The 22623-nt window shown below is 36.3% G+C and overlaps 1 protein-coding gene across 1 annotated transcript in view; it reads right to left on the bottom strand.

Annotated features, from left to right (window-relative positions):
• Nucleotides 1-22623, bottom strand: part of LOC121408139 (proteasome subunit beta type-5-like) — a 64989-nt gene that overhangs the window by 17254 nt on the left and 25112 nt on the right. The window contains exons 2-4 of the mRNA XM_041599467.1: nucleotides 20984-21128; nucleotides 14816-14927; nucleotides 14238-14337 (exon numbers count right to left, since the gene is read on the bottom strand). Coding sequence (XP_041455401.1) covers nucleotides 14238-14337; nucleotides 14816-14927; nucleotides 20984-21128 — 357 coding nt within the window. The remainder of the gene's footprint in view (nucleotides 1-14237; nucleotides 14338-14815; nucleotides 14928-20983; nucleotides 21129-22623) is intronic.

Here is a 22623-nt window from a genome sequence, read left to right as displayed (position 1 = left end):
AAAACTCTCAGTTTTGGAGAACAATATAGGAGATAGCTTAGTCAAAGGGTGACTATACTACATTCTGTTACTGTGATTTTTTTACATTAATCTACAATTTTTATTCCCATATTCTCTACAAAAAAATCTGTTTGATCCATGAAGTATGAAAAAAAATCTACTTACTTTTAACTTAACTAAAGGATAGAAACTGCAAAACTGCTTAAATTACAACATACATGTATGTATTACAAAAAGAAGTATTTTATTTTAAATGAGACACAGCTTACAATTGCCAATGATTGTAACTGAAGTACCTGCATCTTAACATTAAAATGCAGTGTTAAATGTTTATTCTGAGTTTTGCAAATTGTTGTTATAGAGCTCTTTCCATTATTACATGCAGATACAAAACTTCCATTATTGCTCACTGAACATAAAATGGGCTGCAGTGACTTAAACGGTTTATAAGAGAAAGCTTTTCTCAACAGTCAAATTATGACTGTACTACATTATGTTAATGTGATTTTTATAATTATGTTATATAAAACATCAAATGTATGATAAATGTAACAATACGAAATAAGAGGCATGTTAAATATGTTGATTACATGCAGGTATAATTTTTTTATTTTACATGACAGAAGTAGTTATGTGTAGGCGAAGGATCAAAACTGGAAAACTGCCAACAAACCTTTTCTCATTGACTTTTATATATTATATATTTTTTTTTACAAACTGCTCTCTGAAAAGTCTTTGGATTATGTAAAAACTTTATGTTAAGAAAGAAATTGACTAATAATAACTGACAAAGAATGTAAAATTTCAGAAGAAAAACTCAACATAATTTACAAAAAATGAGTACCTATTGACAACATACATCTGTAGTTTTTAAGGAATTACCTGATTTTATTAATTTGATTTTAATTTGTTTTAAGTAGATATGAAGACTTTGTTGATCTTTTATTGATATAAAGTTAATTCAAAGTTTTTCAGTTGACTTGAAGAATTAAAACTGCATTGAACAAATACTTTGTCCATGATTTGTACATTTTTCAATGGAAGTGATTTAAATCAATGATTTTTTTAAAAAAATCATGGTGATTTAAATCAACGTGATTTAAATCCGCCAACCCTGAATTATTGCTGGAATAAAGACCCGACAGAAGTGACCGAATCCGCGCTTATTTTGCTTATTTCTCAGCAATTACACAATTTATTCCAGAATCCTTTGGCACATATTTTTTATTCATACAAACAGATACTTGGGTGGTCATTATATTAGATTCTGTAAAAAGTCATTTTGCGATCGTTACCAAAACTGGAATTTATCTTTAATCAAACCAGAAAATGGCCGGAAATTGACGCGATCAACGTAAAATAAATCTTGCTTTCATGAACAATATTAATATCATGACCAATAGAACATTATTTAATCGTAATATTTAACAATAATTTGCATATGGGCAATTCCATGAGATGGGTGCCATGGGGTGAAAAAATGAATTCATAATTTGGAACTTGTCACCCACCTAATTTTGTTCAGTATACTTCTGGGCATACGGAACAGCATTTTTTTTCCAAAAATTCCATCAAGAATTGCAAATATTGAAATTTGAACTCAACTTACAACTCTATTGAGAAAAAACAGTAAAATTTACCTAAAGAATTAATTTGAATTAAAAAATGATTAAAGAATGGTCAGCAGTTGTTTAGTTGATTTTTAGAATGTATGGAGCATTAGTTTTGAGTTGCCAAAGACACAAAAGTGTCTTCCAATCCCATGAGTGGGTAAAAAGCATGCCACCCCATCGCTTAAACCAATGTAACGTGAGTAACGAAAAAACTGAAAAAGTTTGATATTTTAATATTCCCTTCCATTCAAAATGTGCCAATGGAAATTTTCTTCATTCTCCTTGTACCTGATAAGAAAAATAAAGTAGGAGCTGTATACATGTCATGGTATTACAATGAATGAGGCCCAAAAAATGTAACGTAACAATGTAACGTGAGTAACAACATAAAATTGTGATATTGATGTTTTTCACAGGCTATGGTACAGTACCCTTTTACTGTATGACTAAGGGGTAAAAACAAAGAGTTTGGTCCATTAATGACCTTTAATGACCCTTTTGAAGTGGTCATTAATGTCATTAAAGAGAAATTTGCCAGTTGTGGTAAAGATCACAAAATTAGTTCAATCAGAATCAATTGAAATGACCAACCAAGTGTTTGTATATATTAAATAAATAAAAAATAAATAAAAATGTGCCAAATGGCTCTTGAAGAAAATGTGTAATTGCTGAGAAATTAGCAAAATAAATTCCATCAAAAGTCAGGTATGTTTCCAAGCAATATTGATACACTGTCCCACATATGCTTTTCTGTGTTAGTGATCAGTTTTTAGCTAAGATTTCATGATTTCACAAAGATAAGTTTATGTTATTTATCTAGATCTATAATAATAGAATGACAATCAACCTTGATTCTAAAGACTTTCCCATGAAATAATTGTTTGCTGCAACTACATACATGTACATTCTTTTGCCATTAACATAGATAAACCGGATGTAGCTAACAATTGTTGCCCTTTCAAGTTTACTGTTCATTTTTAAGCCTTTCTCAGACTTTTCATCAATAAAGATGAATAAATTTGTATCTTTGCTTATAAGAGTCTGCATGATTTGCATATATATAGCCTAATGTTCAAATACCAACACTAAACTTTGGTGCATTGCTTTCATGTACTAGAAATCAGTTATTTCATAAATTATTAGGCTGGCTAATAATTACAGATGGATAAAGCATAAAAGATATTACACTTCATTTCATTTTAGTTTGTTAAAGGTGAAAATTTCTGTTTTCACAATTTGCATTTTTTTGAAGGGGGAAGGGATATATGATAATTTCTTAACCTTGTAATGCAATATTTAGATAGAATGTTTGGTCAGAATTACTCTATTATCTGTTTAACACATAATTCTGCTCCCTTAATCATTAAGCAAGCACATTAACTTTATCAGATAGGTTTGCTTGATATTGCTTACAGTACAATTAATTCATTCATGGGATTTCATGAAAGAGAAACATAATAGAGTATATATACCTATACATGTAAGTTCATGTGTGAGGTTGGATCAGATTGCACATAAATGTGGTGTGGAGTCTAGGGGAATATTTTTTTGATACTCATTCTGCCAGTTGATATTTTGCTTCACGATTATTAAAATCTTCAAACGACTGACTAAATAAAATTCAAGTGTCTCTGGACTCAGTGATTCAGAGAAACTTGAAAGGAATTTCATTTTAGGAGAATGGAATTAAAGGAGAATATTTTTCACTCCACATCACTTACAAAATTCATGTATTTTCACTAAAATTGACATCGTATGTGTATGTGTGGTAATTGCTGATGATATTCATGTAAAATGGGCAATACAGTCATTCTTGAGAAAAGAGGTTAACAAAACTGTTCCATTTTATGCCTAAAATATTTCTAATAGTTAATTACATCTAAATATGCACTTTCAAGCAAATATTCATGGTCAGGAGCATGGCAATGACTTATGTTCAATATGTAACGTGAGTAACGTGTAACGTGAGTAACGCTAATTTTGGTAAATTTGTCAAAAGATATGAAATGTTTCAAAATTTCTGAGTATCTACATTTGTGAACCTCTATGCCAGTTATAAAAATCATAAACCCACTAGTTGTTATTCCACTCAGTATGAGGACACTTTTTGAACAAAGTCATGTTCTTGATTTATGTGGTCCAAAAATGTAACGTAACAAGAATTTGCTTGCCTATATTTTCTGGATAGAATAGTCAAACTAAATTATGATAATATACCAAGGTGTATTAAGTTATCATTAACCTTGTGCAGAAAAGAGAGATTGTCAAACCCCACAGTAAGCAAAAAATGGCAATTACAATATGTTAAGGTGCCTAAATTGTGTAACGTGAGTAACGTGGAATTGCCCTAATGATAATTATTAATATGAATTTAGAGCTTGATGTGAAACGTTTGTATTTCGTTTCAATTTTCAATGGCGGACATCTCATGACGATCGACTTGACTTCTTGAGTCGAGCTAGTGCACTTGTCTAAAAAAAATAATCATCACGTCAGGATTGATTCTCGAACATTGTCTACATGCAAAAACTCTGTTCAAGTTCGTAATATCACCATATAATAACATTTTACATGACAAAACAGAGAAAATTGCGTTTGATATTTTTTTCCCATCAATTTGAAGCTAGTTTGTGCCCAACTTTGGGCTCTGATTTCATGAATGGGAAAATATGTCATACGTCATCGAACACGCATGCGCATTGTGCTTATTTTCTTGGAGCTTGGAGGAGACGTCCAGAGATGGAATAACAATAGAAATAATGCCAGTATTAATTCTTCCATATAAACATAACATACTTTGCTGACATCGTCAATATTCTTAGTATGACCATAAAATCTTGTTAAATCGTAATAATTTAGATGAATTTAGGGCTCGATTCGAAACATTCGTATTTATTTTGATAGCATGCTCAATTGCGTTTAAAAAACTGGATTTTCATTATCAGGATTAATTCTCGAACATCGTCAAAACTCATATTCCACAATCTTTCCTCACAATCGTTATATCAGCATTGAATAGCAATTCAAATGACCATCCAGAGAAAATTACGTATTTATTCCCATAAATTTATTTGGAGCTCATTTTGGATCCAACTACACAATCTCAGGCAAGTTACAGCGCTCTCCGTTGATTGCACTTGTTTGCTGGCGCTGACGTCAAGCACGCCTGTCGTTTCGGGAGAGTGAGTGTACGGAGCTGAGGACGGGGCTGATGAATGGACTGCGAATGCTAGTTGACCGAAAATCATTCGGATCGACTCTGCGTGATTCATGTCTTTATTATTGTTTCATTTTAAACTTATATGTTGTCATCTGCAAATATCATTGTTGAAGATATTTTGGAAAGAATTCTGCTTTGGTCCCCGGCCTTTTTTTTTTGTGTTTTGTGATCATGGAAAATACAAACGAACTTTGCTCTGTCATCTGCTTGTGCAACGCTCACCCGGCCAACGCCAGCAGCGCATACCGTCAGTGCGTAGTGCATATGCAAAGCGCATCGCATCGACGCAAAAGCAAAAGACTAAATTTTCCCCGCCTTCAATATTCGATGCATCGATGTTCGATCGAATTAGAGCTGTCGAACACCTGTTTTCAAAATAATCGATATGACTCAGGCTTAGTTTTGATTGTAATTCAACAGATACCCCCAAATCGGCCAAAGTTAATTAGCCCTAAATGACCTTTGACCTTGGTCATGTGACGTGAAACTCATGCAGGATGTTTGGTGATACTTGATTAACCTTATGTCTAGGTTTATTGAACTAGGTCCATATATTTTCTAAGTTATGATGACATTTCAAAAACTTAACCTCAGGTTAAGATGTTGATGTTGATTCTCCCTACATGGTCTAAGTTCATTGACCCTAAATGACCTTTGACCTTGGTCATGTGACATGAAACTCTAATATGATGTTCAGTAATACTTGATTAACCTTATGACCAAGTTTCATGAACTAGGTCCATATACTTTCTAAGTTATGATGTCATTTCAAAAACTTAACCTTAGGTTAAGATTTGATGTTGACGCCGCCGCCGTCGGAAAAGCGGCACCTATAGTCTCACTCTGCTATGCAGGTGAGACAAAAAATTGGTAAAATTTCACAGTTTACATCTTTAAATCCATGAAATGGCCATCTATTTTCCATAATTCCTTGAAATTATTTTGATTTCGTTGAAAACTTTCAGAAAAATGAAGAATATTCACATCTTTCCCAACTCTGATTTGAATTTGTACTTGGTAAATATTGTAGTCCCATATGCAGCGTTCTCGCCAGAAAAAAAATCACGCATGTCGGGGACTTGTGCTGGCACTCCTGGGGGGTGGGTGCGGGAGGGGGGGTTCACCCCCGCGCGGAGCGCGGAAGCGACGGCCTTTTCATCAAATAGAGACGCTAAGGAAGCCCCATTGTGGCGTATTTTTAAGCCCACACAAATGCACAGATACTTGCCGTTCAGTAGGCTTGGGAGCCAGCGCCAATCCAAGCACTGAGATAGAAAAAACATGGAATTTGGAGCTGACAGAATGATTTACTTCGAGCAGAGGACAAACTTTCTCTGCTTGGAGTTGGAGCCTGCAGTGTATGCCGTGTGCATGTGACTGAGGATTTATCGTGTGTGTTGTATTTCTGTGACTGTACAAAGCCAGTAGAGAGCACGTGCGTTGCTTTAAGCAACACTCGTGATTGTATCATCAAAGTTAGTGTATTGGGATTTGTGTGTGACTTTTGTGAGAAGTTTTTTTTTTTTTTTTTCATTCCAGAACCCCCCACCATCATTTGCTCGCTAGTCTTAAATGGGAGTCTTGTCATATTGGAATATTGACCAGAAGTTAATAAAACACATATTATTGTTCTGTCAGTAATGAAATTAGCGATTGAACTATGGATATTTTTCAGTCATATTTCCTTTAATCTTAGTCTTGTCATTCCAAACAATCATTTTTTAAGGATGTATTTCACCTTTATCCAGTTTGCCATTTTCTTAAGTGACTGAAAACAAAGACTAGTCCCAACCCTCTGCGAGTTGTTTACATAACTTTCTTTGTCTCCGCTAGTATTGCACAATCTTGAGAAGCACATGTTTGGAAATCTGATATTCTTGCGGTGGGGGGGGAGGGGTTACAAGATTGCCGCCCTTTTCATTCTGTGTTGGGTTTGGCTGCTACATGGCCTGTGTTGAGAAATTAGGTCAGGGTAAATTTAATTGCAAAGAGAGGCTTTGGACGGCATTCATGATGGATAGTCTTTTTTTTAATGCATCATTTAAATAATTTCAACTTCACATTTGCAGGCTTGCAGGTATATTGTATGATAAAATTACTTTTTTCAGAATTGTACGAAAGTTCTACAAAAACTTTATCTTTTTACATTGTATTTGGACACGAATGCAGATGTTTCTTGACAAATAATGGGCTAAAAATACTAAACAGTAAACATACAGACCTCAAGTAAACCAAGTACCACACATTCAAACTTGGATTAAATCAAATCAGATATCAGTCAAGCACGGAAATCACTCTATCATCACAGCATTAAAAAATATAAACAATCACTTCGAAGAAACAATTGCCAGGGTCAAACCACGGTCAAACATGTGCTTGCGTTGTGTCCTGTGTGTGTATAATGTTTGCAGTGAGTTGATCTTGTGATGATGGGGAGAGAATTTGTGTGTGTGGTTTTTATGTCTGCATGGATGACTGGGAGAGAATGAAAGGACCAGGGAGTCGGGAGGAGAACCGTAGCGAGCAGCCGCGAGCTAGCTGGGCGCCTTGCCACTTTCCTAGCCGTAGTAGGCCTGTAAGTGGTCTTAAGTTGGTGGGACTTCGGCGCAACCCGATAAATTAAGTTGATATCACTAAGATGAGTTCATGGAGTGTATTATTTTTTTATGAATATTTCCATTTAATTTTTCCACGCATGTCGCCACGCATGTCGCTGAAATTTTACGCATGGTTCCACTTGATCTCCATTTCCGCACGCATGGTGTTTGAACCATGCGTATTATACACTGGCGAGAACGCTGCCCATATGTAGATTTTCATGGCAACACCATTGAAGCAGGAGCGCGATATTTTGTAAATGTATTGACCCAGGTCTAGTTTCACCACAGATTAATTAATAGCTACACAGCTATTGCATATAATGTACGATGTTACAAAAAATCTACAATGGGTGTTTTCAAGTACGGTGTTGAAATCTGGTGCTGGTGTTGGGACAACACCAACACCAGCTACAACACCGTACTTGAAATCAAGCTGGTGTTGGGATTGACCTCGGAAAATATGACGTATTTCCGGCAGTTTGTGTTGAGCTCTGGTGTTGAATGTCGTCTGCTGAACCGAGCATTACAGCTGGTGTTGACGATCTACGTGCAATTTCCCTATTCACCAACACCAACCCCCAGGGATTGGGGAAATCGTGATTTCAAGTTCGGTGTTGGTGTTGATGAACTGTTGTTCACGCACAGGAGGCGAACACGGTGAAACACTCACGTAAACTTATCTATTACAGTTAATATGAGCGCAAATCATTAGAGTTTTACACATTTTAATGAAAAATAATATTTATGCTTTCTGATTATTGCAGTGATTTTAACCTGTGCATTCTGTACGATAAGATTTTACTGCAATTTCTTCCCGATTTCACTTTCATCGTCGAGAATTTCTCGCGTAAAGTTGAGATGATCAGCAGCACAGAGGCATGACGTCATAGGATATCGATAACGCGATCGGTATCGCTCCTCTGAACTCAGCTCGGTGTTGGGGCTCGGTTCAACAGCCTTTTCACGCTCTCAACACCAACACCAACACCGAACACCATACTTGAAATCACCCAATTCATCATACATGTATTGTATTGAATTGATTTTAGCTCCTCAAGGAGAGCGATTCTGAGGAGCTCAATTGAGCTCCTCAAAAAAAAAAGGAGAGCGATTTATTGAGCTCCACAAAATTATAAACGTGAAGGACTGGAAAAGGATGAAGTTTATCAAATTTGAACAGAATTTGTATTCAGAGGAATCCCCTTCATATATACTTTTTGACATCAATCATCACCGCACCGCAGGCAGGGTATGAAACTGCATTAGGGCAAATACATGTATACACTCGGGCACTGACCGTTACTCGCCAAAAATCCCCACAAACTTTCCTAATTTCGGTCTGAAAATTGCGGGATCTGCGCCAAATTTCCAGAGCACCAAGTTGCTTAGTTCAGATTTGTAAAGAGGAGTCTCCGAAAATGACTCTAAAATAAAAACAAGTGGAATGCCTCTGGCCGTCTCACCTGCATCACGCGGTTCAATATAGCAGCAGTGTTGACTTTGAAAACTACTCGCACAAGATGTTTAGTGATACATGGTTACTCTTATATCCACTTTTTCTGAACTAGACCAATAAACTTACAGAGATATGATGGTTATTCAACAAAAAAAACAACATGGCCAAAGTTCATTGACCTTACATGACCTTTGACCTTGATCATGTGACCTGAAACTCGCACAGGATGTTCAGTGATACTTGATTACTCTTATGTACAAGTTTCATGAATCAGATCCATTAACTTTCAAAGTTATGATGGTAATTCAACAGATAACCCCAATTCGGCCAAAGTTCATTGACCTTTGACCTTGGTCATGTGACCTGAAACGCGCACAGGATGTTCAGTGATACTTGATTACTCTAATGTCCAAGTTTAATGAACTAGACTAGTAAACTTTCAAGTTATGATGGTAATTCAACAGATACCCCTGATTCAGCCAAAGTTCATTGACCCTAAATGACCTTTGACCTTAATCATGAGACCTGAAACTTGCACAAAATGTTCAGTGATGCTTGGTTACTATTATGTCCAAGTTTCATGAATCAGATCCATAAACTTTCAAAGTTATGATGGGAATTCAACAGATATCCCCAATTCGGCAAAAGTTCATTGACCCTAAATGACTTTTGACCTTGGTCATGTGACATAAAACTCATGCAGGATGTTCAGTGATACTTGATTAACCTTATGTCCAAGTTTCATGAACTAGGTCCATATATTTTCTAAGTTATGTTCCTCCAACATAGACTAAGTTCATTGACCCTAAATGACCTTTGACCTTGGTCATGTGACATTAAATCCTACTAGGATGTTCAGTAATACCTGATTAACCTTATGGCCAAGTTTCATGAACTAGGTCCATATACTTTCTAAGTTATGATGTCATTTCAAAAACTTCAGGTTAAGATTTGATGTTGACGCCGCCGTCGCCCTCGGAAAAGCGGCGCCTATAGTCTCACTCTGCTATGCAGGTGAGACAACAAGTGGAATGCCTCTGGCCATCTCACCTGCATCACGCGATTCAACATAGCAGCAGTGCTGACTTTGAAAACTACTATAACTCGCACAAGATGTTCAGCGATACTTGGTTACTCTTATTTCCAAGTTTTATGAACTAGACCAATACACTTACAGAGATATGATGGTAATTCAACAAATACCCCAATGTGGCCAAAGTTCATTGACCTTACATGACCTTTGACCTTGATCATGTGACCTGAAACTCGCACAAGATGTTCAGCGATACTTGATTACTCTTATGTCCAAGTTTCAAAAGTCAGATCAATAAACTTTCAAAGTTATGATGGTAATCCAACAGATACCCCCATTATGGGCAAAGTTCATTGACCTTTGACCTTGGTCATGTGGCCTAAAATGTGCACAGGATGTTCAGTGATACTTGATTACTATTATGTCCAAGTTTCATGAATCAGATCCATAAACTTTCAAAGTTATGATGGTAATTCAACAGATACCCCCATTGGCCAAAGTTCATTGACCCTAAATGATCTTTGACCTTGGTCATGTGACATGAAACTCATGCAGGATGTTTGGTGATACTGGATTAACCTTATGTCCAAGTTTCGTGAACTAGGTCCATATATTTTCTAAGTTATGATGACATTTCAAAAACTTAACCTTAGGTCAAGATTTTGATGTTGATTCCCCCAACATGGTCTAAGTTCATTGACCCTAAATGATCTTTGACCTTGGTCATGTGACATGAAACTCAGGTAGGATGTTCAATAATACTTGATTGACCTTATGGCCACGTTTCATGAACTAGGTCCATATACTTTCTAAGTTATGATGTCATTTCAAAAAATTGACCTCAGGTTAAGATTTGATGTTGACGCCGCCGCCGCCGTCGGAAAAGCGGCGCCTATTGTCTCACTCTGCTATGCAGGTGAGACAAAAACTGTGATTTTCTTTAGAATGCACGTTCTTATTTTCTTGCAAACTTAGGATGGTATCTTACAAAATTAATCCAATAGAAAAGGGAATTTTTTGCTATCAAAAAAGACCTGGTGCGACGCAGCGTTTTGAAAAATAGTACTAGGGATATCGAAAGTTTGAAACTCGATACGCATTTTTCTGATTCGCCCGTGATTCTAAAAATCCACTCAGTTACACGTCAGAATGCGATGATGCATGAAAGTACAAACTAAGTTTCTAAGTTTACAATATTTTTTTTTCTCACATGAAATTTCAAAAATCGGGATGTCCCAATATTTGGCCATTTTGAAAGTTGTAAATCGGGACGATCCCGATAAAATCGGGACAGTTGGCAGGTCTGTAATTTCTTACTATAACCATATATTATTTAATTGTAATATTTTTACAATAGTTTGCACATAATAATCATTAAAGGTCAAGTCCACCTCAGAAAGATGTTTATTTGAATCAATACAGAAAAAATCAGACAAGTACAATGCTGAACATTTCATCAAAATCGGATGTGATATACAGTAAGTCGGCAAGCCCCTGTGTTAATGAGCAAATGAGCAAGATTAATCCAAGTCCTCTCGTGGCGGAATTCATGTCCCTGCAAAATCTCGTGAATTGTGAGACTTTCTTTCTCAAAGAATTTAACCACTTTCTCCTTGAGTAATATTGATCATTTTTGTACCATGGGCAAGAGTAAATGTTACTCTTGTATATTGGTCATTTGTTTTTAATGAAATATTTTGGTAAATAAGTGAATTTTTTACCTGAAAAGATGCATCAAACAGAATTTTCTTCCTCTGTTTTCACTTGAAAATTGTGCAACATTTTGTGTTTTAGGCACCAACATTATTTATATCATCAGAAAGCTCAAACTCTATACTTTCTTACAATGTCACTCTTGATATGTGGCATATTTTAGATGGGTCAGCAGCCAGCTTTTTCCATCAAGAAGCAAGACGAGATCTCTGAAATTTCTGAGTAACATAAAATCCGGAGTTCTGTTTGGCTGAATAATAATGTTTTCAAAACAACAGCCGCGGGTAATTTGAAGCCGCGGGTAATTTGAAGAGATTACCACATGGTGAGTGTGACCTTGCAGAGGCCCAGTGTGGGGAGCATTGGAATTTGCGTGGGTGTGTGGTCTACATGACCAATCAGAGCGCAGTATTCTTGTTTTTGAGCTGCTAAATGTACTTGGCCTATGAAAAGCTGGCTGCTGACCCATCTAAAATTCATCTTCTTATAAAAATTATATCATATAAAAGCTGAGATCTTCAGCTTTATCATGATCTAAAAATCATTTGTGCTCAAACAGAAATTAAGTGTGAAAATACAACTTTTGTTGCATCAAAAAAAGTATTTTGTTTCATGTTTTAGATCAAGAGTTTTCCCTAAATTACAACATCCTTTTAAAAATCCAAACACATGACCTAAAAGAATGATTCTTCTTCTTTGCAAAGATACCAAAAACATGAAATTTGGTCAATATTTAGAGCAGCAATGGCCGAATAAAAAGAGGTGTTTTGGTTCGCACCAAGCTCATTAACTTTGCAAAAACCCTCTAGTCATGAATATCACTTGGATAAAAGAAGCTACTTTTTCAGGGCTTGCCGACTGACTGTATAAGAAAGTTATGACATTTTAAAGTTTCACTTATTTTTAACAAAATAGTTATATGCACAATTTAGTCACATGCAAATGAGAGAATCAATGATGTCCGTCACTCACTATTTCTCTTGTTTTTTTGTTTTTTTATTATACAATATTTCAATTTTTTACAGATTTGGCAATAAGGACCAACTTGACTGAACCATAAAAAGTTAAACAAGGATCATTCCACATGTTCAGGGAGAAATAGAACTTTTTCTCACAGGACAATGAGAAAATCTGAATATTTTATATTTCTTTTAATAAAATACGAAAGAAATAGTGAGTGAGTGGAGTGATGTCATCAGTTCCCACATTTGCATACCGACCGGGATGTGCATTTAACTATTTTGTGAAATAAAGCAAAACTATTAAATGTCATAACTTTCTGATTTTACATCCAATTTTGATGAAATTGTCAGTGTAACGCTTGTTTGATTTTCTTTTTATTCAAATCAACTTTTTTGTGTGGTGGACTTGTCCTTTAATATGAATTTTGATCTTGATATAAAACATTTGCATTTTGTTTCCATTTTTAATGACGGGCAGTACAAATTCGTGAGTGAGGATGCTGCATTTGTCTAAAAAATTATATCACGTTTGGATTGATTCTCCAACATCGTCTTTGCAGAAACTCTTCTCACGATCATAATATCACCATAGAATACCATTTTACATGACCAAGAAGAGAAAATTATGTTAGATGAAGCTCATTTGTGCCCAACTCTGTTTACGTGGAGCTCTGACTTCATGAATGGAAAATATGTCATCAATCGCGCATTGTGCTTTTGTCGAGGCAGACAAAAGGAATAAAAACAAAAATAATGACTATATTAATACTTCCGATCAACCTACATTACTTTGCCGACATTACCAACATTCATACAGCCATAGAAATTCATTAAATCATAATAATTTAACAATAATTTACATCCGATAATCATTCATATAAATTTAGAGTTCGATTTCACTAGGACCTTTTGTGATTGAGTGCTCTAGCTCTGCACTTTTGTCTAAAATGGATTATCATGCCAGGATTAATTCTTCAACATCGTCATAACTCATATTCCACAAACTTTCCTCATAATCGTTACATCAGCATAACATACTAATTCAAATGACCATCCAGAGAAAATTACGTACGATGTTTATTTCCATCAATTTAGAGCTAATTTTTTATCCAACTACATCTCCGGCAAGTTATGTGCTCCCTGCTAGTATTGTTGGCCAGCGTTTCGGAAAAGTGAGTGTACGGGGCACTATAGTGTGTCTGTGACTGAGAGTGAGTTGACAGAGAACCGTTCTGATTGACTCTGCATGATTCATGTCTTTCATATTATTTCATTTCAAACATAAATGTTGTCATCTGCAAATATCATCTTTTTTATATTTTGGGAAGAATTCTGCATGGGGCCCCTTTGTTTCTTGTTTTGTGATCATGGAAAATAAGAATGATCTGTCATTTGCTTGTGCAATGCTTATCCCTAGCCTAGTGGGTACCGGTATAGCTACTAGCTAGTGCGTGAACGACGCGACGGAGCAAAAAAATGACTTGATTTTCCCGCCTTCAAAATTTGATGAATCGATGTCCGATCGAATTAAAGCTGTCGAACACCGGTTTTCAAAATAATCAATATGACTCAGGCTTAATATAATGCACCCTTAGTATACAAATGTTCAGTGAATAAACTTACAAATAATGCAATCTTACCACTGATAGGCCCATGCCTTTGTAATTGTAAAGCATATTTGCCAAGAGCTTAGAAGCAGCTGCCACAGATATCCTCTCCTTGTTGCGCAGTTCATATATCCTACAGAAATACAAGTTTACATATAAATACTAATCTTACAAGACTTCAATATATTAGCACATAATAGTCATCTGAACCATCCCCAATTCCAAACTCACTTCAGGATTAAAATTTGGTGTTGATGTTGATAATCGAAGCACAGTTCAGGTTGCCATCATTAGTTTTATCACCTTATGCCAGTGAATTAAATGACCTAAATCATATTAATGATTGCTCAACAGTAAACCCCCTAGTGAGTATTGTCCCAGGACCAGATTCATTACAATATCTGTCCTGTGCTGGTGTAAAAATCAACCTTACACCAACACCAAAAATTCAACATTGAACATGAAATTGCCCATTGACAGCTACACGTACACATGCTTCATGGCTGAAAAAACTATGTGACCCCCCCTCAAAATATACTTCAGGACTTTCATCAGCAACAGTGTCCTTCATTAGGTAAAGGAGTAATCTCATATTATTGTAAAGAAGCTACCTGCATTGTTCAGCCAATACCCTCTCCCAGAAGGCACAGTCTGCAGCACCACCAGCCATCGTACCCAGTAGATAAGGGTTTATCTCAATCACCTTCTTCACAGACTGAGAAGCTATGAACATGAAAAAAAATACAGCATTTATACAAATATTGATATGTATGGATCAAACTTTGCAATCATCTCCATGCTTCTTCAAATGGATTTTTCATAGCATCATCAACATGATATCCCTTTTCACTTCCCTCCGAGAGAAGAGATTTATCATCATTAATGTGATTCTTTTTTCTTCATAATCCTTCTCTTTGGTTAATAAAAAAAAAAATGGAGTCAAACAAGTGTCGTTATACACAAAGAATAGCAAAATGAGGATATCTCCAAAATAAATCTAGGGAATCAGAAAACAGAGAACATCATATTTCTAGTGATCAAGTTAATACAATAATGAGTTGATTGCTCCAGCCTGCTTTAAAAAAGGGGAAAAGTCACATATTTTGCACAATTCCTACATTTTTGTCTCGCCTGCATAGCAGAGCAAGACTATAGGGGTTACACTTCGCAATTCCGAAGGTCCGTAATTCCGAAAGTTCTTTATTCTGATGGTTCGTAATTCCGAAACACGTATATTGCCTATACCTCGATGTTCGTTAATCCGAAAACGAAAAAGGGTTCGTTAATCCGAACATTTGTGGCGTTATTCCGAAAACGAAATAAGGTTTGTTGTTCCGAAGGTTCGATAATCCGAAAACTAAATAAGGTTCGTTGTTCTAAAGGTTCGTTAATCCGAAACGAAATAGGGTTCGTTATTCCGAAGGTTCGTTAATCCGAAAACGAAATGAGGTTCGTAATTCCGAAGGTTCGTAGTCTGAAAACGAAATAAGGGTCGTTAATCTGAAGGTTCGTTACATGTAGACCGAAAACGAAATAAGGTTCGATAATCCGAAAATTAAATAAGGTTCGTATTTCCGAAAATGAAATTAATTTATTTTGGTAACGAGAACGGTGCTGTTCTTGCAAGATAACAGGAAATTATGCAATGATAAACTAACGAACGATGATATATATGTATGTGTTGTGGCCAAAGCATGTATTGATTTAATAATATAGGCGCCCGGATCAAACATACGCTTAATTTTAATTTTATCTGAGCAAATGCTGCCCAAGCAAATGGTTTGAAGATGCAGCTAGAGGATTAAGTGTGTTGGTCGTTTGCAAGTAACCTCCAGATAATAGGATTTGTATTGGAGGGGATGTCATTTTAAATAAGAGCTTCTGAAAATTAATCTAAAATGTATACTTTAAAAAGAGTATTTATTTTGAAAAAAGGAATTTCCCATTTTGGAAAAATAGCATTTCCCTGTTATTTCTTTTGGGGGTACAAGTGCCCCTGCTACCCCCAACTTTCGGGGGGGGGGGGGGTGGCGAAATCTTTTCACCCATAATTTCCTGGATCGGCAGCTTTAAAGATGATTTTTGTTTGAAAGAGCATTCCTAATCCCTTAGCTAAATCCCTTGCTAAATAGTGCGAGCGCGAAGCGTGAGCTATAGTTTTCGTTGAAAATATGATGGGCAATATGTTTGTGATCTTCAAAACAAGACGGCTATGTAACTAGATAACAGCTGCGAGCAAGAAGCGAGAGCAGAAATTTTAATTATAAGCTCTGACCTGATCTAAAAGGGACATGTTAAGGGATTTTTGCAGTTAGCCATGAAGGCGATACATGTTTCAACCAAGGGCGGCAGAACGTATTTTCCTTTTTATGGGGGGGAGCCAAAAAAGTGCATTGCCAAAAGGGCATTTAGGTGCAAACGAATATTTCACCATAATATTATCATCTGTGTAGTGTGTTTTGTACTAATTAAGTTGAGCAAATTTTTTTAAATTGATTTCTGATTGATAACATATTTACGTTTTATTTTTCGCGAGAGCGTAGCGAGCTAGCGGTTTGGAAAAACAATGCAAGAGCGATTTTGTGTCTCGCCCACTTGTGAAAATGACCAGAAATATCTTGAGTTGCGAGGGCACGCAACAGAATAGTATCAAAACTTCATTGTGAAATGACTGGGATGATAACACTTGTCATAAGAGCCTTGCACATAAACTTTAATGTTGAGCTGAAAATGACCTTTGACCTTACTATGTGACCTCCGACTGCAGCATAACATGCAGGTCCCCCAATTCCATCTACCATCCAAGTTTGGTTGAAAAGTGACTTACGGTTGCGAAGTTAGGTGTCTTAAGAAAGTCTTGCATGTAAACTTTAACGTTAACCTGAAAATGACCTTTGACCTTATCATGTGACCTCCAAGTGCAGCATAAAATGCAGGTCCCCTAAGTCCATCTACCATCCAAGTTTGGTTGAAAAGCGACTTACAGTTGCAGAGTTAGATGTCATAATAGAGTCTTGCATGTAAACTTTAATGTTGACCTGAAAATGACCTTACCATGTGACCTCCGATTGCAGCATAACATGTAGGTCCCCCAAGTCCATCTACCATCCAAGTTTGGTTGAAAAGTCACTTACGATTGCGGAGTTAGGTGTCATAAGAGAGTCTTGCATGTAAACTTTAACGTTGACCTAAAAACGACCTTTGACCTCATCATGTGACCTCCAACTGCAGCATAACATGCAAGTCCCCCAAGTCCATCTACCATCCAAGTTTGGTTGAAAGCAACTTACAGTTGAAGAGTTAGGTGTCATAAGAGAGTCTTGCATGTAAACTTTAACATTGACCTGAAAATGACCTTTGACCTTACCATGTGACCTCGGAGTGCAGCATAACATGAAGTTCCCTTAAGTCCATCTACCATCCAAGTTTGGTTGAAAAGTGACTTACGGTTGTGGAGTAATGTGTCATTAGGTTTGAGACGGACGGACGACATTTGGATCCCTAAGTCTCGCCTTCACCTCTGGTGGGCGAGACAAAAATCAAATCTGAAGTTGTAAAACTCGCTTTTTTGGTCAATTATGGACTTAATTACTGTTAAAAGGGCATAATTGTGAGATGTTGCGAGCGAATCACGAGCTCAAACATTTGGAAATTTCATGTAGGCCTACAGTGTAATAAGACATAATAATAATATTGGTATTATTTACCAAGGGAAGCCACCTCAGTTCTGAAATATGTTCTCCCAGCGGGCTTTACTATTATTATTACCCCGACTTTAGCTGGGCTGTCTAGGCGCCCAAAGGAAGGCATTTCATTAATTTCTTTATACTCCATGGGTACCCATTCACCTCACCCGGGTTGAGTGCAGCACAGTGTGAATAAATTTCTTGTTGAAGGAATTTACGCAATGGCTGGGATTTGAACCTACGACCCTGTTTCATAGTCAAAAGACCAATCCACTGGGCCACAACGCCCCACATAAAAGTTAACATTCCGAGCATTTTTTGTAATCATGAAAAACGGATTAACATTGTTAACACTAGGAAAACGATCAATAAAATTTTATTAATATTTCTATTCTTTATCACCATTTTTATTATGATCTTCGTTTGCGATTAGTATGATCAGCATTAGTATTATTTTTATTTTCATTACCAGCAGAAGCTCTCATTTAAAATGACATCCCCTCCAATACAAATCCTATTATCTGGAGGTTACTCGCAAACGACCAACACACTTAATCCCTTGCATCTTTAAACCATTGGCTTGGGCAGCATTTGCTCAGATAAAATCGAAATTAAGCGTACAGTGTATGTTTGATCCGGGCACCTATTCTTAAATCAATACATGCTTTGGCCACAACACACACATATCAATTCACAAACTGATCGATGCATTATTTAGTAGCTAATCGCAGTTTTTCACAAATTTGCAATAGTTTCTTAATGTCTCGTTAAAATCATTCCTAGTTAATATTATTTCATTATTGTCGCTATTTGATAATTTCACATTTTGTTTTATACATTCAATTAACTACTTTTCAAAATCAATGTCTATTTTATATTTAATATTTATCAACTAACACTCCACTTTAATTCAGTTTCAATTCAATTCAACTGCTGCTAATTTACAGTTATACAATTGCAATTGTTGATGCATTAACGATTATAGTTACCTTTGCAATTATTAATGAATTTGCATTTTAATCATACTTATTAGGTATTTCTCTTAAAAAATACTTGCGCTTATCAATTATTATTCGTTTCAATGATATGTATTCCATTTTTAATGTATTGATTTATTTTCATTTATATGTAAATGCATCACAATTCGGCTTGGCCGCGATGATGTATGAGTTTTTATCAAATAAACCATCTATCTATCTATCTATATCATTGTTTGATAGTTTATCATTGCATAATATCCCGTAATCTAGCAAGAACAGCACCGTTCTTGTTACCAAAATGAATTTAATTTTCGGAAATACAAATCTTATTTTATTTTCGGATTAACGAACCTCATTTTGTTTTCAAACTAAAGAACCTTCCGAATTACGAACCTCATTTCGTTTTCGGACTAAAGAACCTTCGGAATTACAGCCTCATTTCTTTTTCGGACTAGCTAACCTTCGGAATTACGAATGTATGCGGACTATAGGCACCACTTTTCCGATGGCGGAGGCATCATCATCAACATTGAAATCTTAACCTAAGGTTGAAGTTTTGGAAATATCATTATAACTTTACTGTAATAAAAAGTATATGGACCTAGTTCATGAAACTTGGACATAAGGTAATCAAGTATTTCTAATAGGGCTGTTATCGTTCAGAAAATTCTCTGTCGATATGTCGCTAAAAATATCTTACCGATATCGATAACTATCGACAAAAGAACATAATCAATACGCATTTTTTATGCATTTTAGCAATGACACAATACTCGCATTGGTTAAAATTTCTATCTGCCACTGTACAAAGAACGCTTTAAAATCCGCATTCATCAGATGTAAACGATTACATAACATCTTTTAAACATTTTAGCATAAATACATCACCTTTCACGTAATCAGCATTATTTTAGGGTTGGATGAAGTTTTATTGATAATTTTGGGGCTTATTGGACATCGTTCTGAGCAGACAATGTCTTTCACCTATCCACCATTTTGATACCGTGCTGTACATCTTCAAACGTAGAGGGCAGCAACACACGGCCCTGTGCTGCCTTCTACTTTGGTACTTTGCTAAAATTGAGCTTGCACTTGTGAATGTTTTCCATATGCGATCAAATGGAGTCGAGTGTAGTCAAGATGTTTGGATTGTCATAATTATAGCGAAGTGAGATTGTGTTTTGTGGCTAGTAAATATTTGTATTTTGTTGAGATATTGTTAGAATAATTTCTGTTGCTGTCCTGTGCATTTTGAGGAAAATATGTTTTCTGTGATTCTCCGTTGAAAAGCCACTTTCACAAGGCTGTTTCCGTGAATTGAGTGAAATCGCGGAAAATCACTGTCATGTCCCTACATAATAGCGGGCATTATCGACGATGAGAGGTTATCGATATCGCTAGGTGGCAAAAAACAAGCGATTATTGATAAGACTAGCGATAAAGAGCTTATCGATAACAGCCCTAATTACTACACATCCTGCCCAAGTCTTGGGTCACATGACCAAGGTGTGAAGGTCATTTAGGGTCAATGAACTTAGACCATGTTGGGGGAAATATTGAAGTCTTAACCAAGGTTAAGTTTTTAATATGTTGTTATAACTTAAAAAGAGTGCTGCTGGGGCAAGCACATAATACGCCCACCTGTAAAGCGGAAAATGGTGTCATTGGTCAAGCAAGAAAAGTGGAAGGTGTCGACTTGACCTTCAACCTTTTGATCTCAAAGTCCATAGAATTCCTGGGATCCATGCTAGTTTCATACACACCAATTTATATGAACCTATGTTAAGTTAAACTGAAGTTATCATGTTTACAAGGATGTCGGAAGTGACCTAGACCTCTGACCTTTTGACCTCGAAATCAATAGGCTTCCTGGGATTCATGCTAGTATAATACACAGAAAATTATATGAGCCTAGGTTAAGTAAAACTGATCGTCTTGTACAAGTCTTAGGTCACATGATCAAGGTCAAATGCAGGGCCCAGTCCACGGAGGATTATTCTATTGTTACTGGGGGTGCTGAGCATTGTATCATGAATAATTATTCGGTAGTCATTTTAAAAGTTTCAGCACTGCTGCAATATTGAATTGAATTGTTGACAGTAATTTTTCCTACCAATGTATGGTCCTGCAGTAGCCCTTGAATCCACAGCAATAATGACACCATGCTGAAATTTAAAACCAAGTGTAGTTGTTCCATGGAGAAACCTGATTTTTGGTCCTGTCTCACTGTCAGCAATGCTTGCTAGAAAACCTGCAGGCTGGAGAAACAAACGAGAAATGATGAATAGTTTACATTTCCCTTTATACTAAAAAAATCTTATGATATTGATATATTGGCAGAGCTGCCAAGTTGTATTTTGCATTTTCAGTATTCTTATCCCCCAAATCAGTATTTTGACCAAAAAATCCGTATTTTTACCATGAGATAAATAAGCATGCATAATGGCAAAGTTCGATCACTTCTTACATTATTTTGCGCCCCACACCGTCGCACACGAGACCGAAAGCTTCAGTCTAGATTTTGGTTGTTCCGCTGAAATGCGTTGGCTCACTCACCAATACATAGACTGAAGAATTTGGAGGCCCGTACGTACAGACAATGTATTAGCAGTAACGTTAGATCTAACATTCGACGGAAACCTGGTTTTTTCCAATCGTTTTTTGCACATGAAATCATAAAATGTCACATTATGAAAAAGAAATTGCATCCATATTTACGGAAAAATGTAAGAGATTCAGAAATATCGTACCTTAGACCGAAGTTACGGCTAATTCGTTTCAAATTATGATCGAAACATCGTCATCTTCGATCCTTCCGTCGGTCAACGTAAGTTGCCATCTTGGATGACGTCCTTTACAGACGTATTTACCAGTCGCAAAATATTGCGATTTGAGCCGCTGCTTTGCGCTTGTAAACTACGTGCGTGCGCTCGGAACTTGTCACCCGCATTGATTCGCCAGGATATCGAAAATTCTAATCGGAAAGCCTTGATGAAAGCATAACTCATTGAACGTAGAGGGCAGCAACACACGGAATACCTTTTCTTCTCTAATTTGTTTTTCCCGTATTTTATCATGAAAAAGCTTACTGCCGTATTTTAAATTGATTTCCGTATGAAATACGGAAAAATCGTACTACTTGGCAGCTCTGTATTGGTAACCCAAGGTTGTTTAACCCTATCCAGCCCCTCAACATTTTTTGTGATAAATCCGCTACGCGAAATTTTTCGATTGTGCCACTAGCCGACATTTTACTTTCAAGTCTCACATAACTTTTAAGACCAAATTAGTGATGCCATGGTATGCAGTTTCACAGTTATGTAACATTCTGTTAGTGCATGTCAGACTCAAATTGCTCAAAAACATGATTTCACATACAAATCCACTGCAAATTCTGTATGTAGCCAAAGAAATGTATCATTTTCATTTTTACTGATTTAAAGCAATAGATTTCATGTTTTTATGACTGAAATAGTGTTGCCGACAAGTGTCGCTGGGATGGGCACATAATAAGCCCGCCTGTAACACGGAAAATGGAGTTATTGGTCGAGCAAGATGGAAGGTGGCGACTTGACCTTTTTGACCTCAAATCAGTAGAATTCCTGGGTTTCATGCTAGTATGTACACACCAAATTATGAGGCTAGGTTAAGTTAAAGTGAAGTTATCGCATTTTCAAGCACTTCAGAAGGGTAAGATGAGCGCATGTCACTGTGACCTTGACCTTTGACCATTTGACCTCAGAGTCAATAGGT

The sequence above is a fragment of the Lytechinus variegatus genome, chromosome 2 (assembly GCF_018143015.1).
Source record: "Lytechinus variegatus isolate NC3 chromosome 2, Lvar_3.0, whole genome shotgun sequence".
Taxonomy (NCBI): domain Eukaryota; kingdom Metazoa; phylum Echinodermata; class Echinoidea; order Temnopleuroida; family Toxopneustidae; genus Lytechinus; species Lytechinus variegatus.
This window is presented reverse-complemented; position numbering and strand designations above follow the sequence as displayed.